Consider the following 21,302-nt stretch of genomic DNA (forward strand, 5'->3'; position numbering starts at 1 on the left):
AGCGCCCCTACTTACCATTTTCAGTATAATGAATTGATTCCCATCATCCTCTGAGGATGAACAACTTTTTAAAAATTACTATTTAAAAAAATTATCATTATGAACTCATGAATTTGAGTGTATTTGATGGGTTTATGTTTTTATCATTATCGAAGCTCAAAGTTTCCTATTTTGACCTGTGGGACATCTTTTTGACAGGATGCTACTGGTTTTTGCTCATTTCTTGCTATCTGGTATTCTAAGATGTTCCAGGCTTCATCTTACAGATTTCCTGATCCAGACCTGGAGTCAGCCAACTCTCCAAGAAGCTCTCATTTATTTTAGTGAAAAACTGTATTTCAAGATCATAATCAGGGCACTAGTAATGCTCATTGCACCTAAGTTGATCATAATTTCTAGCTTTCTCAGTGAACAGAAAAAGGAATGGGAAAAAACATATAAAGAAAAAAAATCATTTGAGTTCATATTGATATTTCAATTAAAATTTGAGACTACAGAGCTTTTATGTAACCTCTCTATACTCCATTTACTTTTTTTCTTCCATACCATGCATCCTGGTTCTCAAGGACACAAGGAAGACAAAATTAAAATTATCTCTTACTCTTATTTATTCATTTATTTTCATTGCATGTGTTTGTTTATTTAAGTAATCTCTACACCAAGCATGGGGTTGAACTCATGACCCTGAGATCAAGAGTTGTATGCTCTTCTGAGCCAGCCAGGCACCCCTCTTATTCTTTTGTTTTAACCCCCACCACAGACACACACACACACCAGTTTCAGAATAACAATACAACTATTATAACAAATACAACTGCTGAAAATACTGAGGTGTTTTTTTTTTGCATATGCTCCTTCCATTCTCCATTTAAAAAAATGTTGTACTACTCTACATGATCAGAGCACACAGCCACTAGTACAACGCTCTCTTCCTCTTAACTTCATTTAGTCTTGGTTCTACAGTGGACCGTTTCTCATGTTCACCAGCAGTCCTTACGTCAATGTCTCTAGTCACTTTGGTCAACTGAAGCTCACGCTCTAGCACAGCCCTGACCAATACACATTCCTGTGCTGATGTGTTGTCCTGTGTATCTGTTGTCCAACACGGTACCCGCTAGCCACACGTGACGACAGTTCAAGTCAAAAACTAGTGTAAATGTGACGATATTAATTTAAATGTAAGTAGTCCCATGGGACTGGTGCCTAGGTTTCGTACTAGATCACACAGCTCTAGCTCTAGCAGCTTCCTCATGGGAGTCATCCTTAAGTTTCTACATAATGATCCGTGCCCTTTACAGCTGAAAGTTGCTTTTGCTGCACAGTCTTTGACTTACGCTTTTGTTCTTTGAGTATCTCTGTTACTATTTTCTACTCGTATAAAGCATTGCTTTTGAAAAGTCTGATGATAATCTAATTTTCTTTCCTTTATAAATCACATGTTCTTTTTTTCTGGATCCCAAAGGAATTTTTCTTTTTCTTGTAGGTTCAGAATTTTACTAGAATATGTCTTGGTGTTGCTTTTTCTGGGCTGATAGTCTCAGGTACATGATGTGCTCTTTCAAAAGTAGTTTCAAAATTTTTTTCATTTCAGGAAAATTTTATTGAATTGTAGTTTTTAGGATATGTTCTGTTCCCATGCTTTCATTTTCTTCTTCAGAGCTTCCTTTATGTGTATGTTTTAACTTCTTTGCCTATTTTAAATATTTGCCATTTTCCCTGTAATCTTTTTTCTCTTTATTTCATTTTGATTTTTACAATTTTCTTCCCTTTCATCCTTTCTATTTGTTGTTAAGGCTTTATTGTGCTTCATTGTTAGTGTGTACCTTTCAATCCAGTCTTTTTTCTGGTATGATTTTTTATTTTATTTCTCGTTCTTTCCTGAGTGTTGTCACCTTGTTTCTGAGATTTTCCAATTTTGATTTGTGTCGTTCTTTCATGTCTTGAATGATGTGCTTAAAAAATTCTAGCTTGCTTTAACATAGTAGGCCACTGCTTTGACCTCTTTTGTAGCCATGTCTTTCCAGTATGCTTCCATTATCAGTAGGGATGTATGTGCTCCTTATTCATTTTTTTTTTTTTTGCTTTTAATTAACTTTGTATGAGATCAACCAAGATACTTTTTTATTGCTTATTTTATGTAAAATTAATTTTCCTAAACTTTTAGAATGAGGCAGGATTTTAGGAAGGATTTTTTAACGTCACAGAGCTCACTCCCCTGCTGTTTTGGTGTAGTGGGTAAACAACATGGCAGCTTGCTTTCAATTCCTCTCCCCCTCTTTGATTTGGGTATTTCAATTCCTTCCTCTCTCTTGTCTCTAACGTGCTTACTTTCAATTGTACTTCCAGCAGTTTCTTCCCAGTGTGAGAAGAGAGCACAGCACCCTCAAACTTCCTCAGGCCTTTGGAATGACAAAACTTTCCCATTTTCAGTTTCTGTTCTCAAATTGGCTCACCATCCTTTCTAGTGAGTAGCTGTTGGTTATTTGTGAGTTCCTTTGTTCTCAGCTATGTTAGATAGCTTCCTCCACTACTGCTGCTTCCTTCTTCTTTCTTCCACACAGATACTGATACCATCCAGGCCTTGTGGTTGTGCACAGTGTATTCATAACTGTTTGAATCTTACAGTTTAAGCGATATCCTATCACCCAGTGTTTGGTTTTGTTACCTTGTAGCTCTATTATTATTTGACAATTTGGAAAGAGGAAAAGACTATGCTTTGGCTACCATCTCCCCAGAATCTCTGGTTATTTCTTAGTTTCTTATTTCTTACTGAGACTCTCCATCTGTTCACTCATTGTACTTATATATGTTCCTTTAACTCTGTGAACATATCTATAATAGCTGCTCTAAAGTCCTTGTCTGCTAATTGAAATATTAGGGTTATTCAGGATCTGGTTTTATTGACTATTTTTCTTGATTATGGGTCATTTTCTGATTCTTTTCCTGATTCTTCTCATGTCTAGTGATTTTTTTTAAAACTGAAAACGAATTACTTTTGTAATCAGAAAAGAAAAACTCCAAATTTATTTTATTTATTTTTTAGATTTTACTTTTAAGTAATCTCTACACCCAACATGGGGCTTGAATCCCACGCTCACAATCAAGAGTCACATACTCCACTGACTGAGCACCCCTCAAATTTATTTTTTTTAAATGTGAATGTGTGTGTTAACTAGGTGTGTCTAGATGCCTGATCGTAATTTTTGGTGAATAAAACAGTCTTAAAAAGTAATCAGGAGCTTTGCAAAGGCAATTAACCTGAGCTAGAGGGGACCTGTATATTTGTTTGGTCATTTATTCTTAATATATCCATATTCCAGCTCATACTCCTAAGAAGCAATGGGATATGTGGAAGTCCTACCTCCCATTGACAGGCCAGGTACGGGTTACGTCACTCACATAGCAAGAAGACTCACAACCTCCATCCAGCAGCACCATTTCCCCATCCTGCAATAAAAGTATGATATGTCAAAGTAGGTGACCTTATGATTATCAGTTGTTTTTTCTAATTTAAACTCGTGTGTGTGTGTGTGTGTGTGTGTGTGTGTGTATATATATATATATATATATATATATATATATATATATATATATATATATTTAAAAAGCTAATTTAAAGGAGACTAATCTTCCCTGGTTCCTTCTTACAAGAAATAGCATCTCAATTTTTCAAATGAATTCACGTGACTCAAGAAAGTGGCCACTGCATACTAGTGCACAGGCTCTGGAACCACACTGCTTAGGTCTGAATTACTAGGTGTAAACAGCACAACGTAAACAGTGCCATTATCACCATTATGTTTAAAATTCCTATAGAAGTTGGTATCCAGGGCCTTATTCAAATGTAATTACCCCATACCATTTAACTTTAGAATATCATTTCCCCTTTTGCTCCCCATCAACAATATATGTGGGGAAAGAAAAAAAACTTTGGGTTTATCTCTCTCTTATTACTTGTCATATTATACTGAAACTATTTATGTCCTTGAAGACAGGGTACATCTTATTTATGTATAAATAAATACACAACTTAGCATGCAGTAGAATAATGGTTCAATGGGTATATAAATTTAATAACAGCAACTCTGACGGACGGATGTGGTTTCTGTTTCTGGCAAAATGACAGGATACATTTCTTTTTAGAAAACAACTAGATCCTGGATACAAATAAAGTTTACGAAAAGTTGACATTATATAATGTAAGAGATGTCTTAAAGACTTCTTCTCTCTTGAAAAAAGGCACCCCAAAACTGAAACTAGAGTTGAGAGTAGTGATAAGGTAAGTGGTACAGTATATATAGAAAAGGAGATGTTGCCCTGACGTCCTGCAGCAAAAAGTGGGGATAATGAGCCAGCGGCTCTCATATTAATCCAGGATTCCCATTGTGGATACAAGAGTCCCGGGTCATTAGGACCACTTATCTTTTGGCAAAAGCATATTCAAACAACTTCTGGAGGAAATTCCCCCCAAATTTGGGCTGGCATGATTTCCAAAAAATAACATCAAGTAAATAAATGTGAGCTCACAACCAAAGGTCATCAAGCACATGACGTAGGTCACCATATGTGAGTCAGCAGAAACAACATATACCAAATTTAGATCTTCCAGGACTTCAGGCAAGGGAATGATTAGATACAGAACAGCTATTATGAAATGTTTAAAGGGATAAAGAACAGAACCACAAAGACGAATAAGCAACAAGAGACAATTGAAAAGAACTATGCTGATTCGAAAGGAACCAGAAGGAAAGAAAAAACAACTTCTGAAGTCAATCACTCAGTGGATGGATGGCCACAGCAGGGAACTGAAGGGAAACTGGCTTCCTGGAAGACAGCTATACTCAAGTCCCCTAGAACATGGCAGAGCGAGACAAGGCAAATGTAAACACGAAAATTAGCTTACTGGAAACACACATCTACCTGAAGTTGCTGAAGGAGTGAACAGAGAGAATGTAGGAGAGATGATATCTACACCAGTGTCTGAGAACTTCCTAGAACTGATGAAGACGTGAATGCAGATTCGGGAGGGGGAAGGTATCATAATGACTATATGTAAAAATAAATCTATTCTTAGACACACAATAAAACTTAAAAATACCAAAGGAAAAGAAAACTTAAAAAAATTTATTTATTTATTCGGTTTTTTTAGAGAGTGTGCACATATGTGCAAGTGGTGGGAGGAGGAGCAGAGGGAGAGAGAGAATCTTAAGCAGACTCCACATTGAGCACTGAGCCCATGGGGGGCTCAATCTCAGGACCCTGAGATCGTGACCTGAGCTGAAATCAAGAGTTGGACGCCCAAGGGACTGAGCCACCCAGGCGCACCCAAAAGGAAAAGAAATCTTTAAGTAGTCAAATGGGAGTCAAATCTCCTTATGGGAGATTTCCCATAAGGAATGACAATTAGTGTTTTTGTTCGTTTTTATTTTGTTTTAAAGATTTTATTTATTTATTTGAGACAGCGGCAGGGTCGGGGGCAGAGGGAGAAGCAGATTCCCCGCTGAGTAGGGAGCTTGATGCCAGGCTGGATCCCAGGACTCTGGGATCATGACCTGAGCTGAAGGCAGACGCTTAACTGACTGAGCCACCCAGGCGCCCCTTGTTTGTTTTTAATCTGCAGCACTGAGAGTTGGAAGAAAGGGGAACGATATACTAAAGTTGATGACTGAAAAGAATCTAGGATAGTTTCCTTGGCATAACCATCACCAAAAATTGAGAATGAAATAAAGATATTTTGACTAAAGAAAAACAGAAAATTTTATCAGCCACAGACCTTCATCTAAAGGATTTTCTTCAGGTTGAAGGAAGCTGATCCCAGGAGGGCCATCTAAGATATAAGAAGGAAAGGTGAACATGCATGTACATCTAAACAAACTCTGTCAGAAGGGTTCTGCTTTGGCCTGTTGCTGAGAGCTCCATATAGCCGTGGTTAGAGGCAGAAGCACAGGGCAGCCTGTTCTGACTACATTTCTACCAGATGCCTACTACCGAGTCCACACTAGAGCTCTCCCAGATGCCCCAACGGTACCCTGCGTTTCTCACAGCTTTTCGAGGGTCTTGGCACAGACTTCACCAGAAAAAGCCCTTGTAAACTTTCAGATAACCAAAGCAAGACTATGACCTAGAAATTCTCAACTTATTTTCTCTTGGGCCAATTTATTTAAGAATGGCAATACTTTTCTCTCCCTGTATTGCTCCACTGGGCTTATTCTCCAGTTTTTAAAGAATGGACAGTATATTATTTAGGAACAGACAAACTGGTGGTAAAATTATGAAGAAAAACAACAAAAATGATTCAAACAAAAGTCAAGATGGTAGGAGACAGAAAGGGGGATGTGCTTGAGCTTGCCCAGGGGACTACTAATGTTCTTCTCATCCTAGATGATACATATACGGTTATTCATTCTATTATTATTTTTAAACAATACATTTTATTTATTGTTTTTAATATATGATACATTTAACAACTCAGAAAAACCTTGGGGAATATAATGAAAGTGAGAAATCTATCCTTAGACACTTAACAGTAAAAAAAAGAAGAAAGGATGCAAATTAATGAGTTTGGCATCTAATTTAAGAAGTCAGAAAAAGAACAAGAGAATAAACACAAAAAGTAGAAGGGAGAAATTAATAAAGGCAAGGGCCCAGTGTAATGAAATAATAAACAAAGATAAAATAGTATTAATGATGTGAAAAGTTGGGTTTTACAGGAATGATAAAACCCAGCAAATCTCTGGTGAGATTTCTTTTCTTAGCCAAAGTTTTTGAGATTTATGTATGCACAGTAAATGCACAGATCTTAAGTATATAGAATTAAGTCAGTTTTGTCAAAAGCCCCCAGGCCCCTTCCCAGTCAATATTCCCATGAGAAGCAACCACTGATCTGATTTCTACCAACATAGTTTTGCCCATTTTAGAATTTCATATAGACGAATCATATAGTTTATAATTTTTTGTGTATGGTTTATTCACTCAGCATAATGCTTCTGAGATCATTCATTGGTAGTGCAGTGGTTTGTTCCATTTTATTTGAAGAATACACCACATGGCAATTTCCTTATCTAATACTCTGGTGATGGACACGTGGTCTATTAGTAGTGAACTTGCTACAAACATTCTTGTACAAGGCAATTTGTGGATCTATGTTTCAGTTTTTCTTGAAAAATACCTACAAATGGAATTGCTGGTACAAAGGGTAAATGTATGTTTATTTTTTTTAAAAAAGAGGAAAGGCGTTGACTTTGGGTTGTCCTTTCCCCTGTAGCCTCTGCTCTGGTGGGAGTACCCAGGCCGAGCTCCAGACAAATGCGGAGGGTACGGCCGTGGCTTTGGACAGAGGCAGCCGCAGGATGACTGGAAAGTAGGGCATCCTTGGCCCTCCTGAAGAGAGAAAATTAGTGGCTGGTGAACAGTCTGTATGGCATTCTCAGATGCCTTTACCTGAGTGAGAAATCTGCCTCCATCAGGATCTCAGATGTCTGACCGCCCTCTGTGACACCAGGACAGGATATTCCTATAAACATACTGCAGGACATGTGGCGGTCTACAACCCTGACGACATTTACTGCATGTTGACGATGTGCCAGAATTGGCAGACTCATTCTACATATCTTAATCCTCTCAACAGGCCTATCAGGTACTGCTGTTATTTGCCCAAGGTCACACAGTGGGTCCAGGAACTACTGTGGTGTTCAATTAATCTAGCTCCAAAGCTAGTGTTTGATTTGGAACTTTAAGTATGGTGCTCCCTGGTCTTTCCAACTAATTCTAATAACTAATTTCTTGCCTTCTTCAATAAAAAAACAAAAACAAAAACAAAAACGAAACAGAAAGAAAGAAAGAAAAGAATAAAAAGAGAGAAAATGTAAAATATATCAAGAATGTAAAAGGTACATATAATTATAAAAGATTAAAAGGTAGACAATACTGAGTAATTTTAAAAATTTAGACAAAATGGTAGAAAAATATAACCTATCAAACTGCCTCGGAAAAGTGAAGTATAAACTGAGATAAACACTTGGAAATGTTTGGTATTCTCTACTAAAGTGCAAATATGCATACCTATGACCCATCAATTCCATTATTATGTGTCCCTTAGACAAACTTGATAACTTGTACACTAGGAATAACATACAGGAACATTCACAGAACATTGTTCATAATGGTAAAAACTTAGAAACTATATAAATGGCCACCCATGGATATTTATCACACCAATAAATTAAAACTGAGAAAGCTTTATAGTATTTGCTAATTCATTTAAAAAAAACAATAAACCCATTACACGTTAAGATAAATAACATTTTTAATGAAAAGTAACAATTTTTCTAAATAAAAATATGTAGTTAGAAATGTGGCATTGTTGTACAGTTTTGCAAACCTCTTTGTCTAGCATAACAGAAAACAGCTAGAATCTCATATCTACTTCTCCCCCTTCAATCTGGTATGATACTGCAGGTCATAAAGCCGCGGGGTTACTTCCTTGGGCACTTGAGAGAATGAGAGTGGAAAGGACAAATAACGTCCTTATAAAAATGTATTTAACCTCACGACCACACTTTAATTGCTGTTCTATACTATAACAATTAAAATGAGCAAACTGCAGTTGTATGCAGCAACCTACTATTATATGAAAAAGACAGAGACATAATATTTCAAATATATAAAGTTCAAACATGACTAAGGCCAAACTATGTTAAACTACATTGTTTATTAGTAGTAAAATAAAATGAAAAGCAAAGAAATGATGACTATCAAAATCAGAAGAGTGGTTATCCCACCACGGAGAGAAGAAGTTATCACTGGGAAGAACCAGGTGGTGGAAAAGCTTCTTAGAGGTGGAGGGATAGTAATGTCCTGTTTCAGGGATTCACAGTTTTTTTCTGTAAAGGGCTAGACAGTACATATTTTTTACTTTGTGGACCATACTGTCTCTGGTGGAACTATTCAACTCTGCCATTGTGGGAAGAAAGCGGGAACAGCTGTATTCCAATAAAACTTTATTCACAAAACGAAGTGGCAGGCTGGATTTGGTGCAGAGAGCTGTAGCTTGCCAATACTTGTTTTATTGGACACGGTAACGGTTACATGGGTGTCCACTTAATAATTACTCATTAAACTGTTCCTTTATGTTTTAAGTACTTTACCAGTAGTTACATTTTATAATAAGAAATGTCAAAAAGAAAAAAAAAGAAACAGAAATCTCTGGTATATTAAAGAAACTGAATCAGTAGTTAAAGTTTACAAAGGAAAGTATCAGGCCCAAATAGTTCTACAGGTATAGTCCACCCAATTTTCAAAACAACATTAGCTTACATCATTTCACAATATTAAAAAAAGAAACTACCCATTTGATGAGCTTAGTTTGGACTTGATACGAAAATCAGAAAAAGACAGTATGAGAAAAATAAGCCAATCTCTCTCATGAACACAAATCAGAATATCCTAAACAACACATTAGCAAGTTGAAAGTAGCTGCGGTAAAGATAAAAAAGATGCTTAATTTCACTGGTAATTAAGGTAACAGAAATTAAGGATCACAATGAGATGCTGTTTTATGCCAGTCAGAATGGCAGAAATTAAGAAGTCTGACAACATCAGGGGATAGCGAGGATGTGGTCAACAGAATTACACACCACCGTTAGGAGTATAAACAGATACAAATACTTGGCGGGGCGCCTGGGTGGCGCAGCGGTTAAGCGTCTGCCTTCAGCTCAGGGCGTGATCCCGGTGTTATGGGATCGAGCCCCACATCAGGCTTCTCTGCTATGAACCTGCTTCTTCCTCTCCCACTTCCCCTGCTTGTGTTCCCTCTCTCGCTGGCTGTCTCTATCTCTGTCGAATAAATAAATAAAATCTTAAAAAAAAAAAAAAAAAACCAGATACAAATACTTGGGGAAAAAAATCCGTATTATCTTATCACACTTACGAACAAAAAAAAGTTCCAAAAAACTATATACAGCAGCGTATAATTTTATGTTGTTCACAAACAAGCAGAACTAATTAATATTGTTTGGGAAATCATGTATACGTGATACAACTACTTAAAAAATCAAGGGAAGACATACAAAAATTTAGGATAACCAGTTAGTTACCTCTGGGAGGGAGGCAATTGAATAGTAGAGCATAAAGACACATAAGTAGATGGACGGAACTGGTAATGTTCTCGCTCCTGAGCTGAGTGATCAGTTCATGGGTATTCATTTAAAAAATATGCTGTATGATTTACATATTTTTTACATTTATTTTTCTGAAATTATTGAAAATTAAAACAGATAATTAAAACAGACTTTGGGTGCCTGCGTGGCCCAGTTGGTTAAGAGTCTGACTCTTGATCTCAGCTCACGTCTTGATCTAAGGGTCATGAGTTTAAATGCTGCATTTTAAAACAAAGCAAAACAAAACAAAAACCTCTTTCCCCATCTTTAAAAAAAAGTGGACTCGATAAAGGCATATATAATTCTTTACTTGTATAGTCACTTGGGGAGAAAACCATAAAAGATAAGCTCCCTCACAGCTAATAAGGTACTATTAAAATCTGTCTGCTCCCAAAATATGCATGGCCCACTGTTGCCCAAATCCTTTGAGAGGGAGTGTTATTAAAAAATGTGAGTGGAAAAAAAAATGAGCTGAGGCTTAGAGTAGAATTCTCAGCTCTGCCCTAATGAGTTGCCTAATTTTTTAAGTTTGTTTTCTTCATCTGTTGAACAGGCATGTTAATAACTGCTCCTATCTCACGGTGCTAATGCGAGAATCAAATGAGATAATGTCTCTAAAATCATTTCATAAACAATAAAGTGCTTTAGAAGTGGCACCACAGGAAGTGGCATTGAAGGGCATTTCGCGTACCTTGATGAGTTGATTATTCTTCACATAGTGCAAAGTGTTTGACCGATTACCTCCAGCGACTACTGGCGGGTAGGCTAAGATGTCTGCACCACGGGCCCGGCATTCAAATTCAAACTGAAAAACAAGAGCCAAGCATGACAGAAGACAGGATTTCCTCAGGGCTATGCCAGCCCATCCCTCCATTCAAGTACTTCTTTTCCATCATTACTGGAAAACGAGTTATCAAATCCAACCAAACTTCTTATGCCGCAATCCTGGTCTATTTTTTATTTTGCCCCCCATTCTGTTATTTGACCCTATTATTAAGTCTGTTCTGTTCCTCTGAGTGCTCTGAATTTCCTATGATTTTCAAATTAAGTCCAGAAGAGAACACAGAAAACCTACGATCAAGGCTGAGTACAGAGATACAGTCGAGTAAAGTTCCTGTTTTTTATTCTTACTTAGATAAACACTGGAATACAGTTTGCAGTTTTAACAGCAGCTCTGCATTACTAATTTCAACTTTTCAAATAGCTACCAACCTACATGTGCTGGAAAAGTGAAAAAGGATGCTAGGCAAATGGTAAATTCTACTAATTTCACTTTGTCCAAGGATGGAGCTGGAGACTGGCGAGCAGCTGCTGCTCTTTCCGGTACTACTCTGATTCTCCTCCTTTACGTTCACTTAAACAGTATTCTCCGCTCACATCTGACTAAGTCTTTGCTTCTTCATCTGTTCTGCTTTGCAATTTTCTTCATTCAATTGTAGCTCTGTGTATTTTAGACACATTTAATAAATTATCAGTGACATTTAAGAACCAAATCCTCTCTGCTGATATCCTGGTCACTTACGTGAAAGCCCCAACTGGATGCCATCTGCGAATCAATGAAATTACTTTACTTACTATTTTTGCCTCCAGTAAAACCTTTCCAGTCTTTTAAAGCTCACCTTAGCATAAAGAAAGCCTTCCTCCACAGGAGCTTTACTGGCAAACATGGTCTCTATGAAAGCCTGTAAACAGAATGCAGGATGAATAGTCTCATTTTAAATATGTTGCTTACTCAAACATTCAAAATACCGGAGCTCAAATGAAAAGCGCCTGTCTCCACAATTCTGTTGACCTGAAGTTGTAACTTTCTGGGTGTGATAATATAGATTTCTGAAGAGAAAACTATTGCTTTCAGGACTATTTGACTGATAAGAGATTGAGTGGAACGGCAACTCAACAATCAACTTAGAATATACATTGGTATGCCAGAGTAAGCCATATGGGAACACATCTGTCATTTATGTAACAAAGTAGCCCAGAAATGTATGAAATTAGGGATTGAATGGTCCAGTCTATGGTAAGGATTCCCAACCATAGCACTGCGACATTTTGGACTAGGTAACTCTTTGTAGGGTGCCAGCAGCACTCCCCAACTCTGATAACCAGATATTGCCAAATACCCACTGAAGGACAAAACTGACCCAAGTTCAGAATCAGTGACCTACAGTATAAATACTTCATTTCTCTGTGATAGCCATTCCACCTGTGTTTTCTTTTTTTATGAACATACATGTTTATTTCAAAAAAGATTCTGATTAGATTACATGGATACACAAAATTCAACAAGATGGCATAAATTCATGGCAGAGTTAAAGAAAAGCAAGCCTCAAGTAGAATGGAGCTCAAAAAACTAAGAATGCATACCATAATGACCTTTATGATTACGATGGCAACTATGGATGGGCCGCAAATTTATCTGAGTTTTCTAGTAGCCAGTGTGAAAAGGGAAACTGTCAGCTATATTTCCCATGTCTGTGGGATAAAAACGAATCAGCTTCACAGGGATTGGATTATACGATTCTACCATTAGAAAGGAATTTCTCTCGAGTTGTTATGCTCTAAGAGTGAAGGCAACGTGGGAAGGAATGTTTTTAGTAACGTTTCTCCAAATACAAGGCAATGACATCATCATAAAGCCGAACAGAGGGAAAGCAAGTGGGCTGGCCATCGGAACAGCTGCATGGCTTGCTCCTGTTTCCATTCTGATCCTTCCTCAAATGTTTCATCTTCAGAGAGGCCTTCCTGACCACCTTAACTCACTCAGCACTTCACCACACTTCATCCCCTGCCACTGCTTCCTTTTTCTTCACAGCATTTAATTCCAGCTGACTATACAGCATATTTGTATAGTCAGGGACAGGGACACACGGCAACTCTGTGTTGCTCACCACTGTGTCTCTAGAACCTAGAACAGTACCTGGCACCATAGTAAATAATAAATATCTGCTAAATGAATTAGCAATTACAATGAAAGTTAAAGGATACTTATGTATGTATACACACACACACACGAATATTGATGAATAATTTGTTAGTGCTACATTTTTAGCATGAAGCTAAAGCAAAAAAAAAAAAAAAAAAAAGGAAAAAGTGTGTTATCTCCACTGAGGCTTACTCACTTAAAAGAGGGATTTTTCTTGGCCGCACCCTTTGTCTTTTTATTAATTTCCTTTCAAAACTGACTAAATAGAGAAATTCTGTGCAAGCACACACACACACACACACACACACACACACACACACACACACCCCTTTTGTCTATGCATTCATCCACTGATGGATCTATGGGTTGTTCTGCATCTTTTGGCTATTGTGAATACTGCTTCTGTGAACAAATATTTGATTGAGTACCTGTTTTTAATTCTTCTGGGTATATACCTACGAGAACAGTTGCTAGGTCATGTGATAATTCTTTTTTTTTTTTTCATTTTTTTTATTATGTTAGTCTCCATACAGTACATCCTTAGTTTTTGATGTAGTGTTCCATGATTCATTATTTGCGTGTAACACCCAGTGCTCCATGCAATACGTGCCCTCCTTAATACCCATCACCGGTCTATCCCAATCCCCCACTCCCCACCCTCTGAAGCCCTCAGTTTGTTTCCCAGAGTCCACAGTCTCTCATGGTTCATTCCCCCTTCTGTTTAACCCCCCTTCATTCTTCCCTCCCTTCTCCTACCGATCTTCCTGCTATTTCTTATGTTCCATAAATGAGTGAAACTATATGATAATTGTCTTTCTCTGTTTGACTTATTTCACTTAGCATAATCTCCTCCAGTCCCGTCCATGTTGCTGCAAATGTTGGGTAATCATTCTTTCTGATGGCTGAGTCATATTCCATTGTATATATGGACCACATCTTCTTAATCCAGTCATCTGTTGAGGGGCATCTCGGCTCCTTCCACAATTTAGCTATTATGGACAATGCTGCTATGAACATTGGGGTGCATATGGCCCTTCTCTTCACTACGTCTGTATCTTTGGGATAAATACCCAGTAGTGCAATTGCTGGATCAGAGGGTAGCTCCATTTTTAACTTTTTAAGGGACCTCCACACTGTTTTCCGAAGTGGCTGTACCAACTTGCAACGTGATAATTCTACGTTTAAGTTTTTCAGAAATCTCCAAGCTATTTTCCACAGTGGCTGAACCATTTCACAATCGCACTGGTAATGTAAAAATGTCCCAACTTTCCCAATTCCTTACCAACACTTGTTATTTTCTGTGTGTGTGTTTTAATTTTTTAAATTTATTTTTATATTTTTATTTTAATTTTATCTTTTATTTGTCAGAGACAGAGAGAGCACAAGCAGGGGGAATGGTAGGCAGAGGGAGAAGCAGGCTCCCTGCTGAACAAGGAGCCTGATGTGGAACTTGATCCCAGGACCTGAGCCCAAGGCAGACGCTTAACTGAGCCACCCAGGCGTCCCTTTCTGTTTTTAATCACTCAGTTCTCATCACTAATGCACTTTTTTTTTTTTTAAGATTATTTATTTATTTATTTGACAGAGAGAGGCAGGGAGAGAGGGAACACATGTAGGGGGAGTGGGAGAGGGAGAAGCAGGCTTCCTGCTGAGCAGGGAGCCCGATGTGGGACTCGATCCCAGGCCCCTGGGATCACGACCTGAGCCGAAGGCAGAAACTTAATGACTGAGCCACCCAGGTGCCCCACTAATGCACTCCTTAATCACCTATTTCACTCATCCCCCCACCCACCTGCCCTCTGGTAACCATCAGTTTGTTCTTTATAGTTCTCTATAGCTGAGAGTCTGTTTCTTGGTTTGTCTTTTTTTTTTTTCCCTTTGCTCATTTTCTTTGTTTCTTAAATTCCACATATGGGTGAAATTATATGGTATCTGTCTTTCTCTTATTTTACTTAGCAATATACCCTCTAGCTCCATCCATGTTGTTGCAAATGGCAAGATTTCACCTTTTTAATGGCTAATGTTCCTATCTATCTATCTACCTACCTATCCATCCATCCATCCCACTCTTCTTTATCCATTCATCAATCGATGGGCACTTGGGCTGCTTCCATATCTCAAATACTGTAAATAATGTGGCTATAAGCACAGGGGTGCACATATCCCTTTGAATTAGTGTTCTTGTATTCTTTGGGTAAATAGCCAGTAGCACAATTACTGAATCATAGGGCAGTTCTATTTTTAACTTTTTGAGGAAACTCTCTACTGTTTTCCAGAATGGCTGCACCAGTTTGCATTTCTACCAACAGTGCAAGAGGATTCCTTTTTCTCAACATCCTCGCCAATACTTGTTGTTTCTTGTATTTTTGATTTTAGCCATTCGGACAGGTGTAAGGTGATATCTCATTGTGGTTTGATTTGCATTTCCCTGATGATAAGTGATGATGAGCATCTTTTCATGCGTCTTGCCATCTGTATGTCTTCTTTGGAGAAATGTATTCTGCCCTTTATAAAAGTCAGATTGTTTTTTGGGTGTTGAGTTGTATAAGTTCTTTATATATTTTGGATACTGACTCTTTATTAGCTATGTTATAATATGTCATTTGCAAATACCTTCTCCCATTTTGTAGGTTGCCTTTTAGTTTTGTTAATTGTTTCCTTCGCTGTGCAGAAGCTTTTTATTTTGATGTGGTCCCAATAATTTATTTTTGCTTTTGTTTCCCTTGCCTCAGGGGGTCTATTTTTTTTAAAGAAGGGCATACATGCGTATGAGCGGGGGTGGGGAGGAGGCAGAGGGAGAGAGAGAGAATCTTAAGCAGTTCCATGTCCAGTGTGGAGCCTGACACAGGCTTGACATAAGCACGTTAAGTAGCAAGTGTTGACGCTGTGGTAATTCTCACAGGTAGACCTGTGCTTATGCTGAAGGGTGGGGGAGAGGAATGGAGCCTGCCAGTTCCTTTGTTCCCAGAGGAATGAATCTCCCCATGATTGCTGCCTCTCTGGAACATGCTCTGAGATGAGCAACTAATGCCCCCACCCCCAGTGTGTGTCCCAGGTGCTCTTCCGCCTTTTTTCCAAGAATAGCCCCAATGTCCTCTGAGCTCTCTCAGAGCCAAGCATGCTAACCTTTCAAACTCCAGGCTTTAAGCCCTGCTGGTTGCAAGAACTCACAAAATCCGGGCCCCCTCCTTTTCCAAGCCAATTGCAATGGGGATTTGTTTTCCCCATGCGCTCCCTTGCGCGCTAATTTGTTTCTTGCCCTTCACTGGGACTGTGGCTCCCTCCCCACCACAGCGGCCACAATCCAATTCTCTCCCAAGCCATGTCTCTGCACCTCCTACCTTCTTCAATGTGGCTTCTTCCCTACCTTTAGTTGTAGAGTTTGTCCTGCCAGTCTTCAGATCAATTTCTGGGGTACTCGGGATGACTGAATAGTTATCTAGTTGTATTTATGGGATGAAGTGAGCCTAGGGTTCTCCTATTCCACCAACATCTCCCCCTCCTGTGTGTTTTGTTTTTAAATTATAGTCATCTCACTGGGTATGAAGTGATCTCATTTTGGTTTTGATTTGCATTTTCCTAACAGCTACTGATGTTAAGCATCCTGTCATGTGCTTATTGGTCATTTATATATCTTCTTTGGGAAAATGCCCATTTAAAAAAAATTATTTATTTGAGAGAGAAAGCACATGTGCACACGAGCACGACTGGTAGGGAACGGCAGAGGGAGAGGGAGAAGCAGATTCGTCGCACAGCAGGGAGCCTGACTTGGATCATGACCTGAGCCAAAGGCAGATGTTTAACTGATTGAGCCACCCAGGTGCTCTCTCTACCCATTTTTACACTGGGTTGTCTTTCTGTTTTTGAGTTGCAGGAGTTCTTTACATATTCTAGACACTAGACCTTTATTGTATATATGGCTTGCAAATATTTCTCCTATTCTGTAGATTGTCTTTCATTTTTTTGATAGTGTTATTTGATTGACGGACAGAAGTTTTCAATTTTGATGAAGTCCAATTCATCTGTTTTTCTTGTGTTGCTTATTTTGGTGTGATATAAGAATCCATTGCCAAATTCAAGGTCATGAAGATTCACCTCTATGTTTCTGCTAAGAATTTTATAGTTTTATCTCTTAAGTTTAGGTCTTTGATCCATTTTGAGTGAATTTTTGTATATGGTGTGAGGTAGGGATCCAACATCATTCTTTTGCATGTGAATATCCAGTTGTTCTAGCATATCTGAATTATTTTTAATTAAACATATAGTTAAAGTATTATTTTGAAAGAAAAAGAATGATTCTGATAAAGAGGATGAAAATGCTACTATGACCTTGGGTGACTGCCAAGCCATCATTGGTCTGAATTAGCACTGGCTTTGAAATCAGTGGAATCAGGAAATGGTAAAACCTGAACTTTAGCAGCTAGCAAAATAGACCGGAAGGGAATTGCAAATCAATGGCAGTTCTGTTAAAAACTCGGGGGTGTTTGCTGCTTTACTGAAAGCAAGCTGACTCTTCAGAAGAGTTTCACCTTCGTGGCCAGCAGGTGGCGCTCCAACCAAAGGAACCCAGGCCACTTTACTATTTGAAAAATCAGCTGTGAGACACACTACAACTAATTCAAGTAAGGCAAACTGATGATGGAGGACAAAAGATCATGAAAGGGACTAGTCAGTGAAGGAAATGAGCCATTTTGCAGATTTAGATACAACAACCTGATGAATTCTTTTTAAAAATGGCTCCTGAGAATTTTAGATCAAGGAGCAGTATCTCTGGCTTTAAACACTGCTGAGGGTAGGGAAATGTTAGGGCTCACTGTGGTTCACATGACAATCCCTAGTTTACTAGAATGGATTAAGGGAGGGGTTCAACATAGAAGGGCAATTGCCCTGCCTCTCCCTTGTTATATAAATGATCACTGCCTCCTGAAGCTGCATAAATGCTATGGATACAAGTAGTACTGCACCAGCTACCTGATGAAGGAAAAGAACACCTTTTTGGGATGCTCCTTACTCAGGTTATGACTGACACTGTAATAAAGGATTTCATATATGACTTTGTTGTTGGACCCCAGGAGGATGTAAAAAGATAGTTTCAGATCTTTAATCCCAACTTCCTCCTATGGATAATAAAAAGATAATAAGTTTAGGACTTCACAGGAGAAATAAAATCCAGTAAGAAAGAGGACATGCAAAAGAATAAAATTGGACCTTTGTCTTTTTGTTGTTGAGTTGTAAGGGTTCTTTATATATTCTGGATATTAGATTGTTACCCAATATAGATTTGCAAATATTTCTCTAGTTCATAAGTTATCTTTTTACTCCCTTGCTAATGTCTTTTGATGCACAAAAGTTTTCAATTTTGATAAAGTCCAATTTATCTATTTTTGTTGTTGTTGTTGTTACTACTGCTTTTCGTGTTGTATCTAAGAATCCATTGCCAAATCCAAGGTCATGAAGATTTACCCATATGTTTCTGCTAAGAAATACATACAAAAATTAACTTAAAAAATGGATCAAGGACCAAAATATGAGAACTAAAACTATAAAACTCTTAGAGGAAAATATAGGGGGAAAGCTTCATGACCTTGGATTTGGCAATAGTTTTTTTTTTTTTTTTAATGACACTAAAAGCATAGGCAACACAAGAAAAAACAGATAAAAGTTGTATGATTCTACTAGGCAAGTTTCACCGTAGGTTTGAGGTTACCAGGGGCTGGAGGGAGGAGAAATGGGAGTTATTGTCTAATGGCTACAGAGTTTCTATTTGGGATGATGAAAAAGTTCTGGAAATAGATAATGGTGCTGGTTATACAACAATGTGAATGTACTTAATGCCACTGAGTTGTACACTTAAAAATGGATAAAATAGTAAATTTTATGTTATATAAATTTTACAACAAAAAATAGCAAATGGATCATCGAGCTTTACATTGGAAACCGGGGATGTACTGTATGGTGACTAACATAATATAATAAAAAATCATTAAAAAAAATAGCAAATGGAAAGAAAATAAGAAAGGGGGCAACAATTCAGATCCTAAAACAATTCAGTTTTTTATGTTTAATTAAAAATGAAATAAAAAGGCAGAAATTGAAGAGTGCCAAGCTTTGATAATTTTACAGTAAGGCAGAGAATTGGCAAACTGCCTGTCCTCAAACTTCTCAGAGTATAAAAATCCCAAGGCAGATAAACTCAATTTATCTGAGTTTAGAGGAATTTTAAAAGAAAAAGATTCCAATAAGCCACTATCATCAGATGTCAAAATACAGGCTTTCAATATAAAGATAATGGAAAAAGAAGATTGCTATACTTCATATCATGCCAGGTCATCTCCGGCAGGGAACTCAGGACATTTTAACAAATGTGTGAGTGAATGGCTGCATGTGGAGAAGAAACTCTTTTAGATCTACTAAATACAGGAACACAGTATGTAGCACTGCCTAGGGCTGCAAATGAACCCCTTAGGGATGACAGAATTAATTCAAGGGAATGTGGGGATGCTACCGTGGAAAGAATAAAAATTAAAGTCTGTTTAGAAGCTGGAATGTATGATTTAAAAAAAGGATACTGTAATGTCTCCCTAACCTGACTGTATAATTGATAGGAATATAATGTTTGAATAAAAATTCCTCCCCCTACTGGATAATAAGAAAAAAGGAGTAACTTGGGTCCTCCTTCATCCAGTACTCATAGGACATGCAACATGGGAGCCTTTAGAATTAACCTAAGCCAATTCAACTAGTAAATGTGAAACATCATTGGATATCTGGAAGGCAATAAGAAATTACTATCCTAAATAAAGAAATGTCAGATACAAGCATATTAGTGTCCACAAACTCACTGTAATAGGCCAGTGTGGCCAATAAGGAAGACTGATGAATCAGGTCACAAACAGTAGACTACAGGGGGCTCAATAAAACCATACCCTGAAGAACCTCAGCTGTCTCCAGTACAGTCCAGACTATTCAACTCATATAAGCCAACGGTGGCTGGTATTCTCTACTGATCTGGCTAATGCATTTTCTCATTATCAATCACCAGTGAGAGCCCACGATGATTAGCATTCATGTGCACTGGTTTACAATATACAGTACTACCTCAAAAATACTAAAACTCTTCCGAATATTGTCACTCACTATCTGATGAGGCAGGACTGAGATCTAATATAGCTGGACAATACAATATATTGATGGTATTATTTTTTTCTTTTTATTTTCCCTTTATTTTTTAAAATAGACTCCATGCCAAGTGTGGATCCCAATGTGGGGCTTGAATTCACAACCAGGAGATCAAGACCTGAGCTGAGATCAAGAGTCAGATGCTTAATGGACTGAGTCACCCAGGTGCCCTGGTATTATTATTTTCATCTGAAACTGCAGATCAAGTTAAAAGCAACTTTCTTAGGGTCATAAATCATATGACTGACTGGGGATAACTGGTTAACCTTGCTAGAAATCCAGGGCTCCACACAGACTATGTAATTTTGGGAGATTACATGGGTTGGAGCAATCTGTGACGTATCACATATCACTAGGAATAAATTGTTATCAGTCCCTGACCCTCAGATTAAAGAGGTTCAACAACACCTACTGTGCATATTTGGTTTTTAGAGAAACCATACTTCACTTAGGGATGTTCTTGGCCCAATTCATAAAATCACAATGAAAAAGGCCTTACTTGATTAGGGGCCTTAACAAAAAAAGCCTTCTTAGAACTGCAGAAGGCTATGGCTTACGCTATCATGTTAGAACCATATGATCCTAACACTGAAATGATACTAGAAAGTGTCAGCCACTGCACTCATACCAACTGGAATTTCCAGCAAAAGCCACAATTGCTACTCCAAGATGACCTCTGGCTTTGGTGTTAAGACATTATTAGATGGTGCTTTCCACTCTATGTCTTTTGAAAACCAGTTGCTGATTTATTTTGGGGCATTTGCTGAGATTGCCCCAATAACTAAAAGATTTGTAAGAGCAAATTAAAACCTGAAATACATATCATTGCTGATGTCAGAAAAACATTCCAGTAAGAAGGGCGATGCCCAAAAAAGTTTCATCATAAAATGGAAATGCACTATATAAAGCATGCTACCAAGGGATGGGACAGACTTATATTTATGAGCCTTTTTTCCTTGGGTCTCTTCTTTCAACCAACTGCCCAAGGATGCCAGGTAATTGGTCTGGTTCACAGGTGGCAGTTTCAGAATTGAGAGTAATTC

General features: G+C 38.0%; 1 protein-coding gene across 2 annotated transcripts in view; it reads right to left on the bottom strand.

The window, feature by feature from the left end:
• XPNPEP3 (X-prolyl aminopeptidase 3) overlaps nt 1–21,302 on the bottom strand; it is a 68,647-nt gene that overhangs the window by 12,412 nt on the left and 34,933 nt on the right. For both annotated transcript variants that reach the window (XM_026479569.4, XM_026479570.4), the window contains exons 5-7: nt 11,777–11,839; nt 10,849–10,962; nt 3,362–3,447 (exon numbers count right to left, since the gene is read on the bottom strand). In XM_026479569.4, coding sequence (XP_026335354.1) covers nt 3,362–3,447; nt 10,849–10,962; nt 11,777–11,839 — 263 coding nt within the window. The remainder of the gene's footprint in view (nt 1–3,361; nt 3,448–10,848; nt 10,963–11,776; nt 11,840–21,302) is intronic.

This window comes from Ursus arctos, unplaced genomic scaffold (assembly GCF_023065955.2).
Source record: "Ursus arctos isolate Adak ecotype North America unplaced genomic scaffold, UrsArc2.0 scaffold_21, whole genome shotgun sequence".
NCBI lineage: Eukaryota > Metazoa > Chordata > Mammalia > Carnivora > Ursidae > Ursus > Ursus arctos.